Raw genomic sequence first — 13,816 nt, forward strand, 5'->3', positions numbered from 1 at the left:
GACGATGGCAGAGGGAGCGAGGGGGAGGCAGCCTGGGAAGAGCTAATTTCCCCGGAAAGCGCTCTGTGCGGCTGAGGAGGCCGCCCCAGCGGCCGCGTTCTGGAAGCTCCTGTTGCTGAGGATGCCTTGGGAAAACTCCTCCTGGGCCCTTTGGAAACTGGCTCCTGTGCGCCGATACAGGGAATGCACCTGGGAAACAGAAAAAGAGGAAAAAAAAAACCCAAAACAATCAGCATGTAGTTGTGGACTTGCTGCACACACCTCGCTTGCCAGCTTGTTTTTCCCTTGGCTTCATCGCTAAGCAGCTCGAGAGGACGGGCTGGAGCCACGGGCTCCATCTCGCCCAGCGCGATGTCGCAGATTTCAGGAGATCCTCATTTGTTGTAAAATGTGGAGCTCTCAGCAAAACAGCTGGGATCAGGCAAACACTCTCCCCGCACCCCCAGCATTAACCTTGACCTTTACAGATACGTGCAGCGCAGGACCTGGCACTGTAAGCATCAGGTACTTGCCTTCAAGATACAGTTTAGGAGAAAAGCAAGAGGAAGCAACAGCTCGGTCTGTCTTTGCCTTCCCCAAAGCTACACTTCTGCAGTCAATTGCAGGAAAGAACCCTCGTGCGGTCGATCAGGAGGAAGGGGAGCTTGTGTTTGAGGTCCCTCATGCTCACAGTCCATGGTGTGCCTTACTGAAGCATCCATGCCTCCTGTTCCTTCCCAAAAGGCCACTTTCCCCCCTGCAAGCACCCTTAGCGTTCTAATGACTTGGCACCAATGCAGCAAGCACGAGCAAAAAAATGCTTTTATTAAAGCTCTCGACCTGACAGTGCCCTGATTCCATCTTCCAAAGCAAACGAATCTCCAGAGGGACAAGAGGAGGTGGAGCCCCCCAGACACCCCTGACCCATGGATTTCGCCTCGTCTCCCAGCCGCTCACCTGCTTCAGGAGGAAGAGCGAGAGAACAGCACACAGCGTGAAGAATCCTGCCACCACCATCATGATCACGGCCACGGCCAGGTTCCCGCGCAGCTCCGACAGCGCCGCGATCCACCCGCTGCGAAAGAGAAGAGAACAGGGTGAGCTTTGGGTTCACAGGAGGAGGTGAAGCACCCACGGCTGCGCAAGAGCCTTTGGGGGAAGGTTCCAGAGAAGCGCAACCCCAAACTGTGGAAACGGGGATCCAGAGCTTATCCCAGCACTTGGTTTGGGGCCAGAATTTCCACTCTCGTTGTAAATCGAGTCATTTCCATGAATATCTTCTCAAAATTCAGCCAAGTAGTGTAAAGATAGGCTGGTAACACAAAATTGGAAGAGGTCAGCTGGCAGATCTGGAGCCTAGAAACTACCCGTCACCGTGACAGCCCTGCCTGGCCAGAGATGTAAGTATTGGGATGGGGAGGAAGAGGAAGGAAGGGCTAAAGTTAGGAGAGAACTGGCAGTTGTTGAGGGATGGGGCAGGAACGATGCTGGGAGTTATCTGTGCTTGGCTGTGGGTGAGAATACCAAGATGCCTCATTAGCAAGCGATAGGATGAGAGGAAACGGCCTCAAGTTGCGCCAAGGGAGGCTGAGGTTGGATCTGGGGAACAATTTCTTCCCCAAAGGGCTGTGGGGCATTGGAAGAGGCTGCCCAGGGCAGTGCTGGAGTCACCATCCCTGGAGGGTTGGACAGACAGAGATGAGGTTCTCAGGGACATGGGGTAGTGACAGGGGTGGGGTAACAGTTGGACTTCATCTCAAGGGTCTCTTCCAACCAAAGTGATTCTATGATTGTACGAAAAGACCCTCTGCAGCGCTGAAAAAAGGAATCTCTGCAATTGCTAAGCCAAGCAAGCCCTGTGCTGCCAGGACAGAGGGGATGCAGCGAGTCCAACCATCCCATCTGATGTGCAACTTCTTGCTCATTACAAGGAAGCGGAAAGGCACACCAGGCGCTACGGCCAAAAATAAACGTGCTGTCTGGCTTGAGGAAATGTAGCAGAAAGCTCAGCGCACGCTCTCCGAAGTCAAAATAAAACCAGGAGCGGCCCCTCCCTGTGCCCCATGACTAAGGCAGCACCAGTTGGCAGGGGAGGGAACACGGGGACAGCTTTGCCCAGGAGCTGGTTCTGCAGGCAGCGGGCAAAAATAGACAGCAATTTCACTGTGCTCATCACCTGAAGGCTCCCCCTCCAGAGGAAAACCGCTCGCTGTTAACCTTTCCACCCTTCACAGCAACTCGGGGATCTGATCAGCAGCCAAGGCAGCAAGGCAAAAGGCAAGCCAGTGCTTTCATTGCAGGGACAAGAGCCGCTCCAGAAGCCCAGACTCACCCTTCCCTACAATACCATCAAGGAAATGGGAGGATAAAACCTCCTTTGCTCAGTTTTTTAAGCACAATCCACCAACAACACGCTTAAAGAAGTTCAGGAAGAGTTTGGGGACAGAATCAGGCTGCTGGCAGCAGCGCGGAGTTAAACCCTACCCAGACTCCAGGTCAGAGGCTACAGGTTCTATTGGGGATGGCTCCATTTTAACACAGAGCAGTTGTGGTCAATGCTAGAGGCTCAGCATCAAGAAGAGGTAAATATTATACATATTAAGTGATTGGGAAGGCAGTAGGGGATGATTGCATTTACTCCTTTCAGCACTGGCCCGCAGCAGCAGTAGAAGTTGGTGCCTTTGCTGGGACTGGAGGACAGAGAGCCAGCCCAGCTGGGACCCGCCAAAGCTATGTGTCAGGAGAGAGAGGAAAACCAGAGAACAAACAGACAGCTGTCAGAAACAGAGCAGCAACGGACCCCAAAGCTTCTGACAGGCACGGCCCTGGTGACAAAAAGCATCCGTGCGGGGCTGCGACACAGCAGCTCGCCAAGCCAAGCTCACCTGTCACCCCAGCCTGGAATGCCGACAGACTGGATGATGTAGATCGCTATTTGGCAGAAGAAGACGAAAAAGAAGACGAAGAAGCTGAAGGAGCTGTCAGACCTGCAGGAGAGAAGGCAGCAGGAGTGAGAGCCGGGGATGCAATCCCCGCACAGAGTCCCTGCTCTAAGAGGAGGGAAACAATTTCAGGGAACTCCTTTCACCAGGGCAAAGCTGCTCAGGGGAGGTGATTTCAGGAGGAACTTGCACAGCAACACCGTTTACAACACAGCCACTGTGTATCGCAAAACCAGCCCTCTGCCCAGTGCAAAATGGGGTGAGGGCAGCTTCCTTAAAACACAGTGTGCTCAATGCATTAATGTACCAACCAGTTTATCAGAAATTAATAAAAAGTAGGACCCTATGATTGGCTAGGCTTGGATTGCAAGATGAGAAAGGACCACCATAAGCAAGTTCTATCAGATACTTGCAATAGGTTTAGGAACAAGTGGGTTTGATCTATTTAACAACACAAAGAGCTGGAAAAACCCTGCAGGCAATGTATGGTGAGAACAGATAAACCCAAAGCTCCTCCCACTAAAAGATATTTGCCATTTATAAAAGAAAACCATACTTGCCTGAAAGCCTTGTAAATTGGTCGGTACCAACAGAGAAAGGCACAAGGGGTGAATAAAATAAACCACAGGATCGAGAGACCAAAGTCTACTCCTCTATCCTTCTCAACCGTGAACCACGCCAGGCAAGCAAGCAGGTTTAGGAGCAGGGTAATCGAATGCACTGTTCGGGATGGGAGAGAGAAATAAAACACCAGTAAGTTTTCGGAGAACTCAGAATTCCCATCCCTAATCTTTCACTGAACATATGGAGCTTTCAGAAATTAAGATGACTCTGGGCCATCTAATTTCCTTCCCTTCCTTGAAAGGAAAACGGAGCTTAACCTATAGAACTTCAGCTCATCCTGCTGCTTCCACCAACTCTTAAATCTTTTAAGAGCACCAAGCTTGACAAATATGGTTGAGATTGTTTAGCACGCAATCTCTGAACTGTGTTATCCACTTTCTTTCAAAAGTCTTGGGAGAGTTGTTCAAGTCCCCATTAAAAATCAATAAAAATTCTGTCACGAATGAGCTATTCCCAAAGTATAAACTTGGAGTCCTTCACATTTGCCTTCATAAGAAAAAGGAAGAAAGACTTTATTTTACCCTTACAGGCAACACTGATGGAATTTACCATAGGTCAAAGCTCAGCATCTGATACAGAATCTTCTTCAAAAGAGCTTTTATTGCTGTTCAAGCCATTACTTACGCATCCACAAGTAGTACAGCATCTTGCATATCCGCTGGTAGTCAGCTGGGATGTCTGCTGAAAAATCCTGATAGAAACACGGCTTGATCGGACACTTCTTGGGAAGAGGCGGCCAGTTGTTCTGCCTCGCTGCGGAAAAAAAGGCAGGAGCAGCTCTTCACTTCAAAGATTCATTTTCATGCCCCAATTTGCAAGCAGTCATTCATATATATTGACATGAAAAGCCTGGAAGAGGCTCGGTTGGTGAGTAACTAGGTGTGAGCAGGGAGCACAGCAGAGATCACCCTGGTCCGAGGATTTTCCTCGGTGGGAGGCAGAATTCCCCTGTGATGGACAAAGGACCATCACAACCATTGCCACTTGGCATTGCAAAGCCATATTCAGCCATTTAAAAATCAAGGTTAGGGGAAAATACTGCTACAAAAAGCTTTATTGCTCTCAGTGAAAAGCCTTAACAAGGCAGCGTGGCACAACAGTGACACAAAACTGGTGTTTGAATATCTTAATGTGGCCAAATGTGGGCGCCGAGAGCATGCTCGAGGGCAGGGACCCAGCAGAGCTGGTCCCCAGCATCTCACTTCTGAGCTCGTTTCCCACTTTGCTGACTATGGGATGACAGATACAGTCGCAAGAGTGTTGCTGGGAAGGGCGAGAGGAAAGACACACGGCTTGTAAAAAGCTGCGAATGCTTGGACAGGCCGAGCCCCCTCAAATCCCGAGAAGCCAAGCAAGCCAGGCTCCCCCGGGCACGGCCCTCGCTGCGGGGAGCGGCACTCACGGTTGATGCTGGCTGCGTTGCTCTGCAGTTCCCTCTCCTTCTTCTCCAGCTCCGCTGCCTTCCTCTCTAACTCCGCCTGCTGCTGAAGCAGCCCAGCCTGCGCCGCCGCGGCCACAGCCTAAACCAGAGCGAGAAAGGTAAGTCCTGCCCTCACCCTGGCAGTGGCAACAGCGCCAGTGAACACACCAGACGACAAACTGGAAGAGAAGCAAAGGCAACTTGATAGCAAGGGTTGAGGACAATTGGAAAGCTGAACATCCATGGCTGAGCTGAAATATTTTGAAGCTTTTTGCCTCGCTTGCTGGAGGACGAAAACAATGAATGCAGAACTCCCCTAAGCTGCCTTCCGCACCTCTTAAGCATCTCTTCTGTTTGCTGTTCTGAGAACTGATCCTTTCTCCTTGCAGCCTCGGCTTCCCTGCTCTTTGCATGAGGTGGTCCCTGGCAGTCAGGAACTTGCCGGCCTGGCTGAGCTCGTCTGCATTTATGCTCCTGGAACCCAGCGTGCCTGAGCAATCAGCAGAACTGAGCTCAAAGCATCAGCAGGACCCGCTTTGGTGTTCGCAGAGGGAAGCCAGAGCTCACAGGACACAAAGCAAAGCGAGCTCTGCCACCAGAGCGGCAGGGAAAAGGTGTAAAAAGAACCGCCTGTACGTACTCCCTGCAGAGATCCGCTTCGCGGGGCAGGTATAAATGCAAGTTTCAAAGATCACTTGCAGCTTCCCACAGCCAGCCCCAGAGAATCTTGCTCCCCTCCTGTTCCCATAGATCTCCAGAGAGCCCCGGGAGCTCCCCACGCTCTCCAGCCCAGCTCTGGGGCTGCCGTACCTGGGGAGTGGGCTCCACGGATGTCTGCAGAACCGCTGGCTGCGAGTGGCCGGAGGGCTGCGTGGCTGGTGTCGTCCGTGCCGCATTTGTCTGTGTATAAATCGCAAGCAAAAAGGCAAAAATGTTACATAGTCCATCTTTTAGCAAAGAATTGTTTAAGGGTAAAACAGAAAGCATTAGCAGGAAGGAAATCTGCATTTTCGAAAGTTTATTAGCCCCTTAATGCACCAGGGGAGTGGAATCTGAGGATGACAGGTGTTAGGCAAAGCAGAAAAAGAAAAGGGATTTTGATCAGTAGTTTGAACTGCAAATGTTGCTTTATCCTGGTTTCCTGTTCTCCTTTTCCCACCTCACATACAGCAGCAGCCAGGAAACAGAGACAAGGCTCTTTGCAGCAACCCACCCATGATACCACTGCAGCACTTCAGCTCCCACCCCAGAGCCCAAATAAATACTGACGTGTCCTGCCACGAAACATCTTCCCCTTCACACTTCATATACCTTACACTTCATATACCTCTACTGTGAGCCAGCAGCGAGTCTGAGAGAAGCTGTTCCATGTGACCAGAGAGCTCAGGCTGGGTGTTTCTCAGTGCTCTGGTGCAGGAGCAGTTGTTTGCAGCTTGTCACACACACCATGAGCTACACCGTCCACAGGTAAATCAGCCTCACTCTTTCTTTTAAGCTGGACCTACCAAGGGGCCTTCTATGCAGCTAAAACCACCACCAAGATGCCCATTGCAAAGACACATAACACGTACCAGCTGGGAGCTCTCGGAAAAGGGGTTGAATTCATCCAAGCCACTTTGGCTGGCATTTGTGAGCTGTGTCACCGAGGGGTCCTGCAAGGAGAGAGAGCAAAGACAGATCAGCAGCGGTCACACAGTATCACAGTACCACAGTATGTTTGGGATTGAAAGGGACCTCAAAAGATCATCTAGTCCAATCCCCCACAGGTCATCATCAGCTTGTACGTCACCTGCTCTGCCTGCCTGTCATCCCCTTGTTAGCTGGGATCGGGATGGGGTGAAACGCACCCCTGCTGGAGGGGCATGGCCCTGGCTGGCAATTAATTTAAATAACCAAGGAGATAAATCCATCAGCCAGGCAAGATTTGTGGGCAGGAGTATTAATAATCTCTTGTTCAGCCAAGAAGTCCATCTGAAGAACTACAACTTGCTTTCAGAAAGCCCTTTCTGCAGATTATAACCACTTACCTACAGCCAGTTATTCCTCCTTTCCAGGGACACGGATTCATTATCCCGTGGTTAAAGTTTGTGAACACCCAGGACCATCTGCCAAACCTCCCTCGCCCCACAATGTGAGTGAAGACTCACAGGGCACAGCGGAGCCTCATAAAATGAGTGTCCAGGTATGATACAAGCCACATTTACCTGCACTTACAGCATCTCCCAATTGTCTCCACCAAATAGCCTGGTTATTGAAAAAAAGGCTCTCGGCAGCTCTGCCAAAAACGCCTTTCTTCCCTCACCTGCAATGCACTTCACTATTTTCATCTCCTCTTTTATAAACACTGGTTTCCATAAAAAGATTCCTCTTAGCCAGAGCTTGACCTCTGGAGCGCTTCTCTCCTCAGTTATTAAAGAAAACAAGGCACTTTTGGATGTCGGAAATCCTACTGCGAGAACAGCCTGGCAACCCGACAGCTAGGTGGGAGTAAAAAAAGAAAAAAAAAGAAGAAAAGAAAGAAAGAGTGGCTCTTTATCCCTCTCTCCCGCAGCAACCAGTGTGTTGAGCTCAGTCATTTTGATTTGGTGGTTAATGGGGTGAGAAGCAATTGAGGCGTGCAAGCCTGCCCGGCACCGCGCGCTGCACAAACCTCCCTTGGCTGGTCTGGAACCCGCCGCAGCCGTTCCCGGGGTTTGAGCGCAGCCTTGTGCCCAGCACGGTGCCCATGGCACCGTTAATGAGTAACCGTGCAGCTCCTGGAGAGCCAGCGCTCCCCATGCAACAAGTCACCCTCGTTTGTGAATCACCCCCCGGACCCAGGGGTCTCAGACAAGGTGTTGGATGCTGCCGGATGAAGAAAAACTCCCCAGCTGTAAAAAAAACACCAACAGGGAGCATCCATAGAATCGCCACGCTGGAAATGGGAGCTGCGAGGAGTTGATGCATGGGTTTTATTTCACTATTTACTCCTCCGGAGGCTTTAAAGAGTTTTGCAGACACACAGGCTGTCAACACAAGCTTAAAAGTCAGTCAACGCGTGTTAGCGTGACACCCTTTAATCCAGCCCAGGCGAGGTCCCAGCCTGACTAAAGTCCAGCAGAAGAGGAGCGCACGAGGAAGAGAAACGTCCTTAAAGGTATGAGAAGGGGAAAGCAAAAAAAACCATACTGCCTAATTAAGTAATTTTTTTAAGGCAAGGCAGCTGAGCTTAGCTTAGCTTTCCTGCTATTGTGCAAGTGTGTCTAAAATAGACAAGGAGGGAGTTTGCAGCAAAGCTGAAGTGTGTTTGGACACGTGTCTCTGTGCCCTGGATGGGGCAGGGAGGAAAGCAGCAGCTGTAAAACCGAGGGTGATACAGAGGCACCAGTTCCGCAAGCCCGGACTGACAGCAAGGAGGGGAAACTGAATGAGAAATCACACACAAATATCACATTTTACAGCTTGTGCTCTCAAGTCACTGATTCTTTTTCTTTCTGTTCCCACAGGTTAAAGCAACAAAACAAGATGCCTCTCTAGACGTGATCAAGGCCGGAGGATTCAAGCAAGAATCACCTGAAACTTAATATCTAATTGGAATCAGCTGGGACTTAATTTCTAAATATCCCAGTAACAGCCCCAAATGCTGCCAGTCCTGCAGCCAGCGCTGCCTGGAAGATGCACAGAGAGAAACCTCAGGAGTTTATTATCAATATCTCTAAAGAAGATGGGAGTTTCCAGCCCTGTCTGAGGCTTGCATCAAAGTTTTGGAGGTAGCTGCCACTTATAGGAGGTTAATGAATAAAGGCAGGCAGTTAATCATCTCTGGTTACAATAAGCAACAGAAAGAAGAGCCAGAGATATTTTTAACAAACCAGCTTACTTTACACCAAGCATATTGAACGTCATGAAACCGTCTCCTTAAAAGGCAAAGATCCCCAGTTAACTCAGGATTCACAGGGTACCAAGCATTATAATGGGATCCACAACAAGGAAATTCAACCCCAGGAGCTGTGCCCAGGATATAAAACCTGCCACAAACCCCACCTGTAGCTCCAATGAGCCGTCACACAACAGCAGAGACATCCACGGTGCAACGTACACTTGTCCTCATTACAAAGTAAGCCTGACATCACAGTCACCTGTTGTAAATCGCCTCCAATCGTTTTTGTTTAAACAGTGAGTAAAGTGTGAGCACAGCCCTGTTCAGTCAGATACTGGGGCAGCTAAAATGTGCATAAAGCAGAATATTTACTTCCTCAGTGCCAAGGCAATAAAGGAACAGCAACGGTATGCGTGAGTCACCCTATATCCCCCCCAAAGAAGGAATATCACAGGAACATGGTCATCCAAACCCCGAGATGCATAAGAACACATTAATGTGAAAGTGAGACTTTTTGTTTTCCTTCTGATTTCACTTTGTTTCCTCAAAACACTGAGCCCCACCTACAAACAGCTTCGCTTTGGCTCGGCTGCGAAACCAGAGGTCAGGAAATCCTGCAGCTCCCGTCCCCGGCGCGCAGCGAGGGTCCAGCCGCTCTGACGAACACCCAAGCCAAACACCCATTTTCTCTCCATCTCCACGCCAGCCGGGTCCCAGAGGCCATTCCAACCATCTCCCCGCGTTCCCCATCAATCCCACAGAGGAGAAGCTTCCGACAACCGCTGAAAACCAGGGCCAAAGGATGCGCTCGGCCTCGTAGGCTCGGTTTTAAGAGCCAGCACTACGACAGGATCAAACCAGACCCACCAGAGCCCAGCAGTCAGTCAGACCCCCACGCAGGACAGCCAGGAGAGGCTTCAGGCTGGATTAGTTTTAATATTTCGACAATTCAAGCACTGTTTTGGCATCCAGTGAGGCAGGGGCTGCTTGCTGGCGCCGAGCCCCGCTCCCCAAAGCCTGGGGGGGCGAGGGGCGCTGGGGCTGAGGGCACGGCGCGATGTGGGACCCCTCCCCGAAGGGAAAGGGGAGAAACGGGGGGCGGGAAGGACCCCCATCTGGGTCGCACCGTCCCCGGGGAGGGGGCGCGGGGACCCCCAGGGACCCCCCGGCCCGGGGGACTCGGGGGTCCCAGCCCCAGCACGCCCCCCCTAACCCCGCCTCCTCGTCCTGATTGGCCACAGCGCGGAGGAGCGGTGCCGCCATTGGCCAGCGACGCTTCACTCAACGCCACGTCTCGGCGGCGATCGAGGAGGGAAGGCCGGGGAGGAAGGGGCCGCCCGGGCCCGGTGCGCACCTGGAAGGGGTTGATGTCCACCGGGTCGGCGAACGGGTTGGTGTCGAAGCCCGACATGGGCGCGGTCCCCGCTGCTCCGCTCCGCGCTGCCGCCGCGCCAGGCACTTCCGGGACAGCCGCGGCGCCTGCGCCGCCAGCCACGTGATCTGACTCGCGGGGCCGGGCCGCGTGACGTCACAACTCCGGGCAGCGCCTATAGGCGTCGTTAACCCTATAGGCGCCGTTAACCCTTTGGATGCGGTTAGCACTATAGGCGCCATTAACCCTATGGGTGCGATTACCCTATGGGTGCAGTTAACCTTATAGGCGCGGTTTACCCTATAGGCGCGGCCGCGCTCTACAGGGTTCACCTATAGAGACACCTATGGAGGAGTGGAGGAGGGGTAGGCTCTTCAGGGGTGTCCTTATAGGGCTTATAACCCTATAGCCCGTCCCCTATATAACGTCGCCAATACCAAGTCACCTATAGCACAACCCTATGGAATACCCTCTATACCCCACAACCCACGCAGAGGTCCGAGCGGGCGGGCAGCGCCGGTGCTCCGGCCGCTATAGGGTGCGCCCCCCCCATGACCGCTATAGGGTGCGCGTACGGCGCTGCCCCGCCCAGCCCGGCCCGGGGAGGCGGTGCCGCCGCCGCGGGACTACGGCTCCCGGCCTGCCGTGCCGTGCCGTGCCGTGCCGTGCCATGGCGGAGATCCGCGGTGAGCGCGGCCCGGAGGGCGGCGGGGACACCCGCGGGACTGTCCCTATGGCGGGCGCCCCGGGCGGTGGGGACACTCGGGCGGGCGGGTCACCCGTGCGGCCGTGGGCAGAGGCGCCGCGCCGCCCGCTCGCAGCCTGGAGACCCCCCATATGATGATTTAAACACTCCCCGCACCCCAAAATACAAAGCCCGTGTTGCCCTGACCACCTCGCACCCCACACTGGGGGCCTTGGGGCTGCCCGGGAGGGTTGGGGGGCGGAGGGTTGTTAGTGCCCCGTAACGCTGGGTTCCCCGCAGTGTTCCCGCTGTCCTGTGCCGTGCAGAGCTACTCCTGGGGCAAGCTGGGGCTGGCCAGCGAGGTGGCCCAGCTGCTGGCCAGCGGCGACCCCCTGGTCCAGATCCAGCCCGACCGGCCCTACGCAGAGGTGAGTGTCCGTCCTGGCCGTGTGTCTGGCCTGGCCGCGTGTCTGTCCCACCCCACGTGGTTCTCACCGTTCGGGGGCTGGGAGGGATGCAGGTCCCCTGCCTGTCCCCTATAGCCCTGGAAGCAGGAGAGGAGCCCGGCGTGACTCAGCCCTCCAGGGACATCCCTTGGCCACATTCATGGCCAAACAGCCTGGAGAAAAGTTGGCCGTCAGCTCACAGGTCCGTCTGTCTGTCTGTCTCCCACAGCTGTGGATGGGCGCACACCCCCGGGGCGATGCCGTCATCCGGGATAACCGCATCCCCCAAAAGACGCTGGGCCAGTGGATTGCCGACAACCCCGCCTGCCTGGGAGCCAAGGTGAAGGACACCTTCCAGGGCCGCCTGCCCTTCCTCTTCAAGGTGCTGTCTGTCAACACCGCCCTCTCCATCCAGGCGCACCCCAACAAGGTAGGGGGACCCCCGGGGGGGATAGTCCTGGCTGGACCCCTTGTCCCTGAGGAGGTGACCCAGCTTCTCTGCCCCCTCTCCAGGAGCTGGCGGCGAAGCTGCACGCCCAGTTCCCCGAGCACTACCCCGACGCAAACCACAAGCCCGAAATGGCCATTGCGCTCACCCCCTTCGAGGGCTTGTGCGGCTTTCGGCCGGTGGAGGAGATCGTCTCCTTCCTTCAAAGTAAGGATGGCGAGGGGGGCGGTCACGAGGTGGGACCCCAGTGCCACCTTCCCTCCCTGTGGTGTGTTTGGGGTGGGGACGGTGGCTTTGGTGCCTCGGGCTGGGGGTGCTGGGCTCCCGGGTGGTGACAGCCACTGGGGGTGACTCGTGCTGACCCCCCGGGCAGCCGTCCCCGAGCTGCGGGCGCTGATCGGGGAGGTGGCGGCGGAGCAGCTGGAGCGCAGCGGGAGCGACGACCCCCGCGGCGTCTCGGCCGCCCTCCGCGTCTGCTTCACCCGCCTGATGAAGAGCGAGAAGAAGTTCTTCGTCGACCAGCTGAACATGCTGGTGAAGAGGATCTCCCAGGAAGGTGGGTCCTCCCCACCCGCTGCAGCCCCCCAGTGCAGTTTTGGGGGGGCTGCGTTAAGGGGAGGGGATTGGGCACCCCCCAGCTTTGCACCTGCTCTGCCCATGCAGCAGCGGAAGGGAAGGACACATCGGGGAGCAATGGGGACCTGCTGCTGCGGCTGCACTCCCAGTACCCAGGGGACATCGGCTGCTTCACCATTTATTTCCTCAACCTGGTGCGGCTGGAGCCGGGGGAGGCCATGTTCCTGGGGGCCAACGAGCCCCACGCCTACCTGCACGGAGGTGAGCGTCACGGTGGGCTGTCCTCACCTAGGACCCCACAGGGACTGTCCCCCACGGTGGCCACAGTCTCCTGCACAAGGTTAGATGCCCCCAGGATGGGGGAGAGGGCTGGGGGGGGCTGACAGCGCTGCCTGGTCCCCGCAGACTGCGTGGAGTGCATGGCGTGCTCAGATAACACGGTGCGTGCCGGGCTCACCCCCAAATTCATCGACGTCCTCACCTTGTGTGAGATGCTCAACTACACGCCGGCGCCCAGCAGCTCCAAGATCTTCCCGGCTGCGCAGAGCCCGCTCGACCCCAGCGTCTACCTCTACGACCCCCCCGTGCCAGACTTCGCCATCATGAGGATAGAGGTGAGCGGTGACAGGAGACACAGAGCGGGGGACATCAGCTTCTTCCCCATCTTGCAGTAGAACATCTTGGGTTTTGGGGGCTTTTCTTGCTTGGGTTTGCTCGCCTGTATAGCTGGTGCTCCAGGGAGGATGGAGGGATGCTTGGGGATGCTGGTGGCACCCCTGAGCAGCACTGCAGGATCCTCTCCTTCCCCTGTCCCCTGCCTACAGCTCAGGGGGACACTCACACCATGGTCACCCTTTCCATTGCAGATCCCCGCCTCAATTAAGCTGTACCTCGTCTCCGCCGTGGACTCCGCCAGCATCTTGCTGGTGATCCAAGGGACAGCCGTGGGCACCTCCACGGCCGCAGCATCCGAAATGGCCCTACAGCGCGGCTCCGTGCTCTTCATCTCTGCCAACGAGAGCATCTCCCTCCAGCTCTCCTCGCCCGACGGGATGCTGCTCTTCCGAGCCTGCTGCCTCCTCTGAGCGGGACCCGGGATGCTTCCCCCAGCGCTCCACGTTTGAGTAGATAGAAACTGGCCGGGGTAAAGCCATCTCACTTGGAAGTTTCCCCTCCATCTATTAAACCGCCCCCCAAACAGCCCCCACCTGATGTGTAGAGAGCAATTCCACAAATCGACTCCTTGGATGTGGCAGAGAGCAGAGCGGGCAGAGGAAAAGCATCTCCCCTCGCAGCTTGGTAGCCAGGTCCCCGCAGCATCATCCCCTCTGGGTGCTGCTAATGCCACATGGCGACTCCTCTTATTATTTTTTAACCCATTTCCTTCTTGCCGAGGAGCAGCAGGGAGGCCCAAGGTCTGCACTCTGGGTCTGGAGCACCTCTGCCTTCCAGGAGCTGCTGCTCC

At 54.9% G+C, this 13,816-nt stretch overlaps 2 protein-coding genes across 2 annotated transcripts; one reads left to right on the plus strand and one right to left on the minus strand.

Moving 5' to 3' along the window:
- Positions 1-42: 42 nt before the first annotated feature.
- On the minus strand, positions 43-10,283 carry SCAMP2 (secretory carrier membrane protein 2; the record flags this gene model as incomplete). Its single annotated transcript, XM_080350992.1, has 9 exons — positions 10,179-10,283; positions 6,537-6,617; positions 5,776-5,865; positions 4,948-5,065; positions 4,170-4,298; positions 3,482-3,641; positions 2,865-2,966; positions 937-1,054; positions 43-189 (listed from the first exon to the last, which is right to left on the minus strand). Exons 1-9 carry the CDS (start codon positions 10,233-10,235, stop codon positions 43-45), a joined length of 1,002 nt encoding a protein of 333 aa, XP_080207118.1. The 5' UTR covers positions 10,236-10,283.
- Positions 10,284-10,799: 516 nt separating this feature from the next.
- On the plus strand, positions 10,800-13,745 carry MPI (mannose phosphate isomerase). The gene is made up of 8 exons (XM_080351151.1): positions 10,800-10,882; positions 11,182-11,309; positions 11,557-11,757; positions 11,841-11,982; positions 12,149-12,331; positions 12,439-12,612; positions 12,757-12,965; positions 13,218-13,745. Exons 1-8 carry the CDS (start codon positions 10,867-10,869, stop codon positions 13,434-13,436), a joined length of 1,272 nt encoding a protein of 423 aa, XP_080207277.1. The 5' UTR covers positions 10,800-10,866; the 3' UTR covers positions 13,437-13,745.
- The last annotated feature ends 71 nt before the right edge of the window (positions 13,746-13,816 follow it).

The sequence above is a fragment of the Nesoenas mayeri genome, assembly GCF_963082525.1.
Source record: "Nesoenas mayeri genome assembly, chromosome: 11".
Taxonomy (NCBI): domain Eukaryota; kingdom Metazoa; phylum Chordata; class Aves; order Columbiformes; family Columbidae; genus Nesoenas; species Nesoenas mayeri.